This window comes from Pinus tabuliformis, chromosome 2_2 (genome assembly GCF_031772625.1).
Source record: "Pinus tabuliformis cultivar Carrire ecotype Pingquan chromosome 2_2, CPIR1, whole genome shotgun sequence".
In the NCBI taxonomy this organism is placed as follows: domain Eukaryota; kingdom Viridiplantae; phylum Streptophyta; class Pinopsida; order Pinales; family Pinaceae; genus Pinus; species Pinus tabuliformis.
The window spans coordinates 311194751-311207795 of NC_142300.1; the positions used below are offsets into that span (position 1 = coordinate 311194751).

At 35.0% G+C, this 13045-nt stretch overlaps 1 protein-coding gene across 1 annotated transcript in view; it reads right to left on the reverse strand.

The window, feature by feature from the left end:
• Positions 1–7011: 7011 nt before the first annotated feature.
• Positions 7012–13045, reverse strand: part of LOC149192537 (squamosa promoter-binding-like protein 4) — a 63506-nt gene continuing 57472 nt past the window's right edge. The window contains exon 2 of the mRNA XM_089404638.1: positions 7012–7522. Coding sequence (XP_089260764.1) covers positions 7291–7522 — 232 coding nt within the window. The 3' untranslated portion in view covers positions 7012–7290. The remainder of the gene's footprint in view (positions 7523–13045) is intronic.

The window sequence follows — 13045 nt, forward strand, 5'->3', positions numbered from 1 at the left end:
TGCATAATTCCTTTCATTATTATCCTTACTTCTTGTTGATTATTCTATAAGTTTAGCTCTTCTCCACTAATTTTGTGTTTATTTATTTTGCAACTTTAAAAGGTGAAGAAAGCTCAAACTTAAAGGATCAATTGCAAGTTCTATAGAGATCTAAATTGCCTCCAATGGTTTTTACTCGTGCAGATTGAGTGGAGGAATATGGCAAAAAAACTTCATTTTATGGCAACTAAGCTCTCAATTTCAATGAGGTGAGTTTGGAGGAAAACATCTAATCGGTCAAATCGAACCAAATCAACCATGTAGTGGTCCCAAATGTGGGGTTATGAGTCTCCATTTTGTGTCTTTTACTCCCAACTTGATTCTGAATCAATGGGTAAATTGCATAAATGTCTAAGATTTCTTTATTGTGCGTAAACTTGGTTATTTGTAACTTCTAAACCTCAATTTTTGGGTAAATTTTATATATTTTCATTTTCAACATTTTTTTCCTACAGAAAATACACGTCCAAAATGGGTGTAAAATGGTACTAGAAAGGATACACAAGTACTAGATTTGTTGGGTATATCTACCCTAAATTTAAGCACTTTCATGGATTCATTCATGAGTTTCCACCGGTGGTTTACCTCTTTCCCCATGATTTATTGTTATGGTTTTCTTGTTAGGAAAGAAGACAAAACTCAGTGATAAATCTATATCTCTATTATACTCACTACTAGTTGAAACTTTTTAATCATCCTAAGTTTTCTTGTAAATCTTCACGACACATTACTTTCATGTTTTTTAATGTTTATCATTTATGTTCTTTTCCTTTGGATTTTGCAAACGAGCAAGTTTGGCATGCTAAAAGGTTTCTTGGTAACCCAAACTTTATAGTGTCTTAAGATACCCTCATGCCTTTCTCATTTTTCTTCTTGCATAACCTTAACATAAGCATAGGGAAATTTTCTTTTGACAATTTGGCATGGGTAGCATAGGAAGCATTATTGTTCTTACCATAGACTAGCTAGTTAGGATTTTTAAACAAGCATTGAATACAATGTCTAGATATCTATAATGCCATTAATATAATCATTTTGTTGTATTTAAAGATATTTTTCTTTTGCGCAGTAAATATTCTCATAAACATCCTTCTTAGTTTCTATTAAAATATGCCTAAAATTATTTACAACCATTAACTTGATGTCATATTTCTACAATTTTAATTCAAATTTATGTAGATCTCTTCTTTTCCCTAGGTTGTAGGAATTTGTGGTTATGTGGTCTGTGTCATATTTCTAAAATTTTAATTCAAAATTATGTAGATCTCTTCTTTTCCCTAGGTCATAGGAATATGTGGTTATGTAGCATGGAAAATAGTTCAAGCAACATAACATGGTTTGTCTTCAAAAGAAAAATTCAATATATTTATCTTAGTTTCTTGTGCAATAAATTTCTATATTATACCATAGTCTACACAACCCATCAAGCTACACCTCACAATACATTCTCATTACAATTTTGATAACTCCCACTCTTGTTGCACATTGCTAGCACAATGTGACTTTGAAAGCTCCAATGCTTAAGCTCTAATAGCCCCTATAACAAACTTCCATTGATTAACAGTGTTGAGGAGGCTCCTATTGTTAATTGATTCCGTCAAATATGTATTCTAGTCAACATGGCAATCATCTAGATTCTAATAGTGATAACAACTTCGTACTTCAAAATTTTGTTGCTCCTTGTAATCAACTAGTAGTAAAAGATAACAATCATTTTATTGGCAGTTATCAATGGTTAATTCTCATAAATAAATAATATTTAATTTGAAATTCAACTAAGAAGTTTTGTAGCATATTTATTTGGATTTAAACAATGAACATGTCAAATAATCAGGGAAAAACACCTTGTTACTCCATTTGAATGTCTGTGATTCTAGTATCATCCAATAGGTAGACACATATTGCCAAATTCTTCCTTCCACTCTTACCCTAAGTGAAACAATCTCGGCCATTTAGTTTCCTATCCCTTTAATTTTATTGCAAACTCCTTTAGTTTTCGATCCCCTCGTGCCTGGAACTCCAAGAACAACAATGCACAATAGGTTTCTCGCAAACTTTTCCAAACTCAACAAACTTCCCAATTTCTCAAGCAAAGATTGGACTTCCAACCCTCCCTTGATACTTCCTCCTTCCCCCTATTTATCACTCCCCATGCACTTCCTCCAAAGCCTCCTAATCTGATATCATTGTTAAGCTAACCACCTTACCCTTGAGGTCCTAGGTAATAAATTGTTAAGGTAAGAAAAGTCCTCAATCACATGTTGAACAATTAATACAATTGAGCTTTGCATTAATATCTTGTTTTTAAATATTGCAATTGTACAAAATAGTATTTCCATAACACCAATCAATTAAACAATTAATAAGCCTACTTAATAGTGAAATCATCACATAATCATACTAGTGCACATGCATCTCATATGGTTACATAGATAATATAAACATAATGTGTGCATGTATTGATAAAAGAGAGAAGTCATTGCTTCTAATGCACAATTCTCTTACGTTCATGCCCACACATGCTTGGTAATAATAATGCATTTAATACTTCAATTTAACGATACCATGATGATTCGATCCACATGCTACCTAGATAATCACATAAATTTATCAAAATTTACTAGACAACCATTTTTAGCATAGCAAGGACTTTAATAAAGGAAGCAAAAGATGACACGTCCCATTCTTATCTAGATTCTAACGAACTCAAAAATCACCCGCAAACACCAATCATCTCTACTTCCATTTTTTGTCTCTATATCTCCTCCCCTACTACAATATGTTGAAGCATCGACTATATTAACCCAACTTCTCCAAAAAAAAATCAATAATCATCATCACACATCTAAGGGAGCACAGCTAACATCGACCTCCCATGGCTCTAGGTTTTAGAGGATAGTGTTGGAAAATGGATAGTGACAACTATTATACTTATTTTCCTTGACCTTGATATTTGCTTGTGAATCTTATTTATCTTCTTTATTTTCTTTAGTTGGATCTTTTCATCAAACAATATCAAGAACGGTTACAACAACAATAGAAGACAGATATTAGGCTCTCAGCTAGAGAAAACCCCTCTAAGGGGAAAACCCAAAAACTCTTCTCTTCTTAGAATCTGCTTCAAATGAAATACAAAGACCCAAACCTTAGATCAAGTCCTCCTAGTACCAAGTCAACCCTTCCTCAAATCCTTCCTTAATTCTGCACCAACTAGCTTCAATACTGCAACTTCAACCGGCTAGCTTCAGTACTGCAACTCGTCCTGCAATTTCAACCATGCAAGTTCAACCTTGTAGCTTCCTCAAAATCCAACCTCCTCTTGAGACATTCCTAGAGCAAGACAACTCTTCCCAAGGTCAACGAGGTCTAGACAGAGTATTCTATCTTCCAGCTACAAATTATTGTACTTCGTCCTCCTACAACTTTGGCCTCTTCTTGCAGTGCAAAAACCCTATAATTTCACATGTGTGAGAGAGATAGAGCCCAAAAAAAAAATGTCCTTCCTTTTCTTTCTTGACCTTCACTCTCCTTTTTGCTCTTCCCAACGATAGATCGAACTTCTTGTGATATCGAACTTGTGGAGTGAGTGTCCACATGAGATTGAACTACTTCTTTATATAGGCCTTCTGAAGGGGTTAAGTTCAATCCTTTAAGCTGACTTGATGATCCCATGGTCAATTTGTACTTTTCTAGGACTTTCTAGATTTATAAATAATTTTTTTACAAATATATTTTTGTCCAAAAGGGTCTTATAAACATGATGTCGACTCCTTTGACTCATGACAATAAATCATAATACCTAACAAACCCTAGAAGCATGAAAAACATGCTTTTACCTAGAAAACCATCAATAATGAGCATGAAACTCATGCTTTAATAATAATAACTTTTCTTTTCTTTTCTTGTTTATTATATAGGATACATATTGAATTGAGTACAACAATTATGAAGACCAAAACTTGTTACATTTTCAACAGATAAAAGATGGATAATGCCTCCACCACATTTCATAAAACTAGAATCAACACCCTCACATCGAGCCCCGGCCATATTGGGAACTTCTTGTTCGTTCGTTAAGACACGTTATTAAATAACCACTCAAAGCAAACCCTGCTTATACCAAAACCACACTTATTCATGAATCACGGTAATTTTTGAAGCATAAAATAAAGCATTAAGCAAAAGTGATGGGATGCAAAAATCATCCTAATATCTATGACATTCTAATTACCTCAATGTTATATCCATTTAATGATTACATAGCTTTGTCAATTTGTAGATTAGTTTACTAATAACTCAAATAGGCAAATATGCATAACAATTTCATGAATTAACTCTTCTTATGTAGAGCCACGTAAATTCGTATACACCATGCATCCCATCCATATACACAGCATAAAATCTTGAACCAATCACACTATACTCTTACTAAATTGGCAATTGCTACATATTATTTACCATGTGTTTGATGATAATAAATTCAAACACACAATCCTATTTATAATGTTTTAAAGATGATCCTATTTATAATGTTTTAAAGATCATTGATAATCTTTTATAATATTTAAAAATCATTTGCTCATCATTGCATCAAATAGCCAAGGCCACTATATGACTCAAACACCCACACTGGCTACCTTATTTTCTTTCATGATTTTAATTGATAGCATAACAACTTCCTCAAAGTCAACATAATTGTTATAATAAAACCATAACCAATAACTACAACCACATCTAGCCTCAATCTACTGTCATGTTTCATATCTAACAATGGTACTTTTCATAGCAGTTTCGTTGTAGTATGATGAGTCTAGTGGTGACTCAGTAATACTCAACCTCGGTGGTAACCAAGTCGTAAATCAGTTATACTTAACCCCTCCTGGTAACCCATAACTTGATGGCAACCTGCTAGTAACATTTCCTACACCGGAAATATAATATATCTTCGCGGTAAAGTGCACGATTATTGGATATATCTGGACCACATGTTTATCATAACGATGATGCGTGTTTAACATCTATACCATACAATCAAGAAGTAATTAATAAATTACAACACCGACTAGCTGATATCTTACATTAAGAAGAGCTGACTAAAACATTTTGTCAAACTCAAATAGCCTGCTGAGACAGCAAAACTTTATCTAGCTTTTTGATGTCGAATATCCATCAAACAGATATAACATTAGAAAAGGCCTGCGGATCGGATAAACCTGATTCAATATTGGCCAATACTAGCATCATCATAAATGGCCAGTAAGCATTTGCTTGTAAGCTCAAATCAGCATACTACTAGTTCTAAATTAATTTGTTTCTACTAGAAAATAGTATCCATAGTTACCAGAAACGGTTCTATATGGGTCTGGCGCGTGGAAATTTCCGTATATCTGTATGAATACAGTTGCATTGCCATCACGTAGCAAGCGGATACAATATGGTCAACGTAACATTGACCATATTGTATGATATAGCCATGCCATATACTAGTACACGAATACATCTTGACAGAAAATATCTCACACACATACATGAATTTCTTGGATTGCATCACGTACTCTGAGAAGCGGCAAACATCCCATCATCAGAACTTATCAGTTGAATTTCTCAAATCCCAAAAAGGAATGTTCAAGAAGCGGTAGTATATTTATAGCCTCACATACAATATAGAGCTCAAGTCGTAAAAGGGGCTTTCAGCGATGTCTGAAACAAGAAAGAGGAGTGTGAATGTTTAATAGTTGGAATGAAAAGTTTCAAAAGATTAAAAGATTATGTTGTGTGGAGTTTTTTCATGTATATTTTTGGTTGAATTTTGTTCAAAATTTCATAAAGATTTGTTGGAATTATAAGTTTGAGTTGTGAACTCTCCAAAATCTCAGTGCTCCAAAAAAATTTCAAGATACCCGATCTATATATGAAGTTTAAAATGCATTTTAAAATTTAAACAACAAAATATCATATCTGACCAAAAATTGTTTTGCCAAATTCTTACCAAAAAGTATAATAAAGAATATAGCAGATAGACTACGGTGAATGAAATGTTCCACCCTCCCAAGTTCTAGTTATGGTGGGCCAAGTCCAGATGACTAGTCAATGTTGGTTCCTATTCAAAGCATCAGCCGGTATATTATGTGCCCATTATGTGTGAATCCACCATATCCAAATGCAAAGAATAGTTATCTGTGAGCTATGTGTGCTCGACTCATGAGAATCCAACTAAATGCAACATTCAATTAAAGAAAACGAGTCGTTGAATTTGGAAAATAACATAACACAACATATATATACACCAAATATATTTCAGAGAAAATATGAATAAAAAATATACTAGAGAGAAAAGATAAGAAAAGATGAATAAAACAGAAGAAATCAAAGGCAACCTACTTTTAGCAAAAGAATATATTTAAAAAAGAGAGAAAAGATGAATAAAACAGAAGAATCGAAGGCAGCATACTTTTGTTAGAAAATAGTAAATATATTTAAAACAGAGAGAAAAGATGAATAAAACAGAACAAATCGAAGGCAACATACTTTTTGTATACTTTTTGTTAGAAAATATTCATTTCACAGTACGCAAATATAAAACAACAGAAATATGAATCAGAAAAAAACATTTAACAATAATAATAATAATAAATAAGAGATTGGGGTCAATATGTGATGGGATACCTATATGCAACTAATGAGAACTGAGATATGAAGGATGTGAGATGAAAATGAAATTGGAAAGAACGTGTCAAGTAAATGATGCCCCTAAAAAAGCAGAAATGAACAGGTATATATAACGTAGAGTAAAATGAAATGCATGAAGATCGAATCGATCAAAACTTGAGCCCAATATCCAACAACGAAAAAGATAAATTTGGGCAGTTTTTTACACTTGAACCAAAGAGATATTTGCATAATTCACTGTGCATTATGCTTTCCATTTAAAGAAAATAACAGTCCACACATGAAAGATATGCTCTGAGTAGGTGCATAATAAAAATACCAACCACTTAAGTAAAAAACAAAATACAACATTTTAAGCGTAGCACACAAGCTCAAAAAAGTCATAAGACTTTCAAATTCTGGACTTCATAAGTTGTAAGAGTCAGGATCAACACAATCCAAATTTCAAATATTTAGATTTACAGTTCATGATCGACAGCAAGAATTCAATTTGATGAATTGTAAATATAACTCTGGCCATGTTTGTTCTGCACGAAGAGCGCTGAACTGAGGATGACAGAAGAGAGAGAGCACGCCCAGAGTCTAATGATTTTTTATCTCCTTGCAAACTTTAGACGTAGTGTTCCGCTCTAGTACAATTGACATCTTGTCAGTTTCCTTCATATGTCTCAACCAGTTGTCATTAAGATGATGATTTGAATCTAGTCTGTCAACTGACGAATCAGACGGAGCCTTTCTACGGCGTTCGTTGTGGCCTGCCAGCCGTCTCCTACAACTCCTTTTTGCTTCATCAAACTCTTCTAACACATGGAATCTGTATAGAAAATGCAACCAAAAATGTATAATAAGCTGCTGAACTCAACACACTATGAATCCATCTAAATTTGAACGCTAGAAACAGGCATTCATAGATATCCCATGTAGCAAATATATTTTCATCATACAAAAGTAGATATTAAAGCAATAAAATCAACTTCAAAGAGAGTCCAATGAGCTAATGAACTACGCATGCGATACCATCATATCTAACTGGGATAGCCAAAGCCATCTTCCTTGAAGATCACGTCATGCAATCCAAATATTTTTATCTGTTGTAGGCTTATTTTCATGCTGTAACTCGCCCATACTTTAATACTAGTGTCATTCCAAACACGGAAGGCCCGTTTCCTGTGGCCATAAAGAACATGTTGATGAGAACTTCCACGAGACTTGAAATTGTGGTACTGGTTCTCGTTGGCTTATTAAGGTAGACATAAGACAATCCTGCATCAGTCGTTAGGTACTCTACGAGCTCAAAAGGATATTTCCATTAAAAAAAGTCAGTCACATATTCGAAGATTAGTACAATGTGTGATTTCCTGTCTTTACTCTTTGTGAGACCCCATTAAAGATGCATCGTATGGAGGAATATGTAATGTGCTATAGGGCAATTTTAACCCTAGGGTTTTCCTGTAGCGACAATTTTTTTTCTTTCCTAACACGGAAATATTAGTAATACCATAGAAAATCTGATCCTTCCTTTCCAGTGATACAGAGAATAATATATTTAATATCGGGCAAGTAACTGTACCATATATTTTGACAAAATCAATATACTGTTCTTAATACATAAAATTCAGTACATAACTCAGTTTACAACTACAGTTATTCACAACGATAGAATGACAATTCACACAAAACTTCAGATCTAAATCTCGGAATTAACTGTCCTGGATCATATACTAGGCAAACACTGAATTTTGGATCTTAACACCATTATGGTACACAATCCGAGCTTAATCTCCTTGCTGTTCAAATCTGTCCTTGCCACAAACTGCTTGGGACAGTCTCGGAACCCTCCTTGAGCCACGAATCCCAGTGTAAACCTCAGATCCAAATTTGATGTCAAGCAATAGATTATGACGCTGATGCATCGAACCACAGAAAAGATCTAACCCACTGCGGATGTGATCCCTCTGTAGCAGGGCAATTTATAATCTCGAACCACTTCGACAGGTCGTGTCACGCCCCTACACCTGCGGTGATCTTCCAACCGCTTGTAGCGAGGTGCGGCACCACCGAATGCTTTTTTTTTAACAATACTAACGTTTATGGGCTACGCCTATTCCAACATGAACATACTTAACTTGTGTTCTTATAACCGAATAAAGTGTTATCCTTTATACTTTAACAAAGAACATTCTCAATCATTAACCATGTACAATAAACCGAGAACAATACACAAGTATAAAGGGAGGGGCAACTCCCGGTAAAGTCTGCCCAACAATATATTATAACAGCTTCTTCAATTTTACAATACAAGTGTGCTTGACAAACTTCAAGCCAACACTTAGAATAATTTTACAACAGGCATAGAACAGCCTTATACACCATCATATGCACTCTTGCACAAAGAAGAATGCCCACCCGGGCCACCTATCTCACTTTGTCAAGCCCTGCACACAATCTGCACCTCGGCACACTTGCCTCACCCAAACCGGCACTTAGAAACCCAAGTCTGCACTCACAACCGAACCTTCATACCTCAACCTGCAAACCACTTCCTCCACGCACTTAGATTAGACTACGCATGAGATATGCGTATCTACCTCTAAATCTGCGCAAGTGTTTACCCCTTAAGCGTATGAAAGAGATGAGCGAAGTTGTGATGTTAAAATGACTCCAACGTATGTCCATATATACACATGTTACATGGTGTTAATCCATGGCCGACCTCATATTATTTTGTCGTATGCTCCACATATCTTATTACATGTCGGCTTGATTTATATTTTATTGTTTTATTATTCCATGCGTATATAACCTCCATATTACATATAATATGTGCGTCCACATAATACTTAGTCGTATTATGATTTTACATTATTGTCGCATTTTATGTCGCATATGACTCCACGGTATCGTCGCAGCCAACTCGCAGAAACGTCACACCGTCGTGTGCGCTCACCCGCCGTGCGCCGTGCGCCCGTGTGCCCGCGCCCGCCCGGCGCCCATCGCACTGCAGCTCGAAGGCCTTACAGGTCGGATCCTGTTGTCCAGAACCACTGCGACTACCTCCGTGACTAAGTTACCAGGATTCGGATATGGATACGGATCTGGGTTCACTAGATTTTTTAAAATCCAAGGTCCGAATATGGCAAGGATACTTCAAATACAAAAAATATAATGATATTTTTTAAATTTTAAAACACTTTTAGAGTTCAAAAATCAAATCCATTTATAAATCACAACATTTAGAACCGAAACCATTAGCTATATTATAAATATGAAGACTAAAACATGAAATGATGCATTCTCCTTCATACAAAAAGGATAATAGTAAGTACAAAAATGAGTATCTCATCCATGATTGCTCTACTAATATCATAATGTGCAGTAGGTTTAACTACATATCCTCAAATGGATCTACATTCTCATCTGCATATTGCAACTCAACATCATGAATAGATGATGGGGATTCTAGAATGTAGGAAGTTGCCTCAATAGGCTGAATAGGTGGTCGAACAATATCGTCAAGTAGGTTGAGGTGAGTCATGGCATTCAATGTCAAGTTCAAGTCAGAGATCTCAAGTTCCACATCCCACATCTTGCTCAGACCATTTTTATACTCTGGATCAACATGTGATAGAAGATGGAGGTTGGAATAAACATACACAAGATCCTCAACTTTTGTCGTTGCCAACCTATTTCGCTTTAGTGAATGGATGAAGTCTTATGTACTCCAATTCCTCTCAGCGAGTGAAGAACTAGCAACATGTGATAACAACTTGGTGACTAGAGTCGAGATGAATGTTATCCCCACCATGAAAGCTCCACCAAGTAATAGGATCAAGATGCCCACGATCATCCATAGCTATTGGATTTGAAAATCTACCAGTAGAATGTACAATGCCTCCACATTCTCAGCATACTTCCATTGCAACTCCCACATCTCTATACATTTTCCTCAAAGTTGTCATATATCCTTGTACCACTTCAGAATCCTTGTTTGGCACTACACTATTCTACCAGGCAAAGAAAATTTTGGAATGATAATATTTGGGATGCAATGCATAGGCCAAAAGGTGTAATGGTGTGGTCATTTTGTTTCACCTTTCAGTGACTAACTCCTTCACTTCATAATAAAATGTTTCATAAGGGTCATTTTCACTTGCCTTGATAATTTCTCTTATCCTCTCCAGCGTAATATCAATGTTTTCTTAAACTTTCCCCAAACAAAGTGTATCTATGTCAAATGCCCTGATCAAGGTCAGGATTGGTTCAGTAAACCACAGAAAGTATTGGACCTTGTCCCACCATGCATCATCAAGAATGGTGGACTTAATTTTTTTCCATCTATCAGAAGTGGAAGTCCTCCATGATTCCAAAGAGGGTCAATGATCATTGCTTGTAATGCTTGTCTCGCCTCCAAAAACCTCTTTATGACAAGAGTGTGGGAGGCAAAATGAGTTTCAGCTACCTACAAGTTTCAAAAAGTCAAATTTCAAATGAGAAATCATATATAAATTTGTAATTAAAATCAAAGATTTCCAATACAAATAATATTGATTAAAAAAGAGTACCTTCAAACTTTAGTAGCTCCAACTTTGCAAAACCTCAATATATGGCCTGGGACATTGAATGATTAGTTATAAACATTTGGACTTCTTTTCCTGCTGCATATATTTCATTAATCCATTCAATCTCACCAATCTTGACAAGCATAAAGTTCAATGAATGTACTGCACATGGAGTCTCAAAGATGTGATCATATCAACCCTCCACAATCAAACTTGCAGCTTTACAAACTTGTGTGTTGTCCGTAATGACTTGGACAACATTATGTGGCCCCACACTTTCTATTGCATCAATAGGAATTGTGGATATGAAAGATGCATCTTTCTCTATTCCACTGCAATCAACAACCTTCAAAAACATTGCCCCTTGGGGGCATATTGCAATAACATTAATTAATGGGTGGTTTTTTTATCTCTTTGTCCATCAGTAATGATGGACACCCTTGTTTTTGCCCATGTATCTCAAACTGATCGTAGTTGTCTATCCACGGATTGTCTCTCTCATGCCAACAAAGTAGAGCGGACCTTTTCATATCCAGGGCTTTTGTACCCTTTTGGTGCTTCATTAACCATCTTAATCATTTGTTTTCAATAAGGGGAACACACCAAATTGAATGCTAGCCCATTTACATAGATACAATGAGCTACATGTTCATCGGCTATGTCTCTACTTTGATTATTGAAATTTGCTTCAAGAGGGCCTAGAATGGACCTTTTATTAGTTGTCGCAACAGGCTTAGATGGCAATGGAGGCCTGGTTGTAGAGCTTTGCATAGGGTGTTTTTCCTTAGCAAGCTTCCTATCAACAGCGTCTTGCAAAGATGCATAAAATTTAATTTTTGCATGACTCAAACTTGGCCAAATTTGTCATTTGCATCAATTGGCCCAGTGCATACTTACACCACTGTGTTAGTTTGTCTAGTCAGATGGGCCTTCAATCTAGTATATGAACCATTTTTTATATCTTGGCATTCATTGCACTTCCATTTATATGAACCAACTCCGGTATTTTTTCCAATAATCTCCCCATATTGCCATAAAGAAGATTTTTGTTTTGATGATTTCCCTTTCACTCTGTTGTGATGGTTCCATTTCTATAAGTTGTAAGCTATAGTGTGTCACTGCATATATGAGAAAATATAAGTTCAAACTATTATGAATACACAAAATTAAAAAGTAAAATACCAAAAAAAAGTACATAAAAATTAATTTAAATAAAATACACATCATAGTCAATTAAATTATGCGATTAAATTAAATTAAATTATACACATTATAGTATATATCATTATATCTAGGAAGTCAATTGATTAAAAATGGGTCTGGATATATGTCAAAAATATCATTATATCTATAAGTTGAGTTTGTTATGCTATGGTGTTGAATTTTGTGTTCATTTCTAAACTAGTTTAAGCCTGGAGAATCAAGTTCCTTACACAAGTTCATGTTCTTCTACACGATTCTGGTGTGTATTATCCGAAAGGTTACAAATTCTTTATGGTAAAGTCTAACCCAGTTAGCATGCCATTTCTATGGAGCAGAAGATGTCAAAGATGAATTAAGTTTGTGGTTTCTCATAACATAGATCTTCTGGAATCTAATAAAAGATCAATTGGGAAAAACTACACTCAATAAAAGATGTAAAACTAGCAAGGATGATGAAGACCATGAAATGTAATTGGATTTCTTTGTAGAACAGACTGTTGATAAAAGAACATTTAAGGCAGACCTTTTTGCCATAGCTATCATTTCAATAGAATAGCTCAGTCGGTAAGTATCGC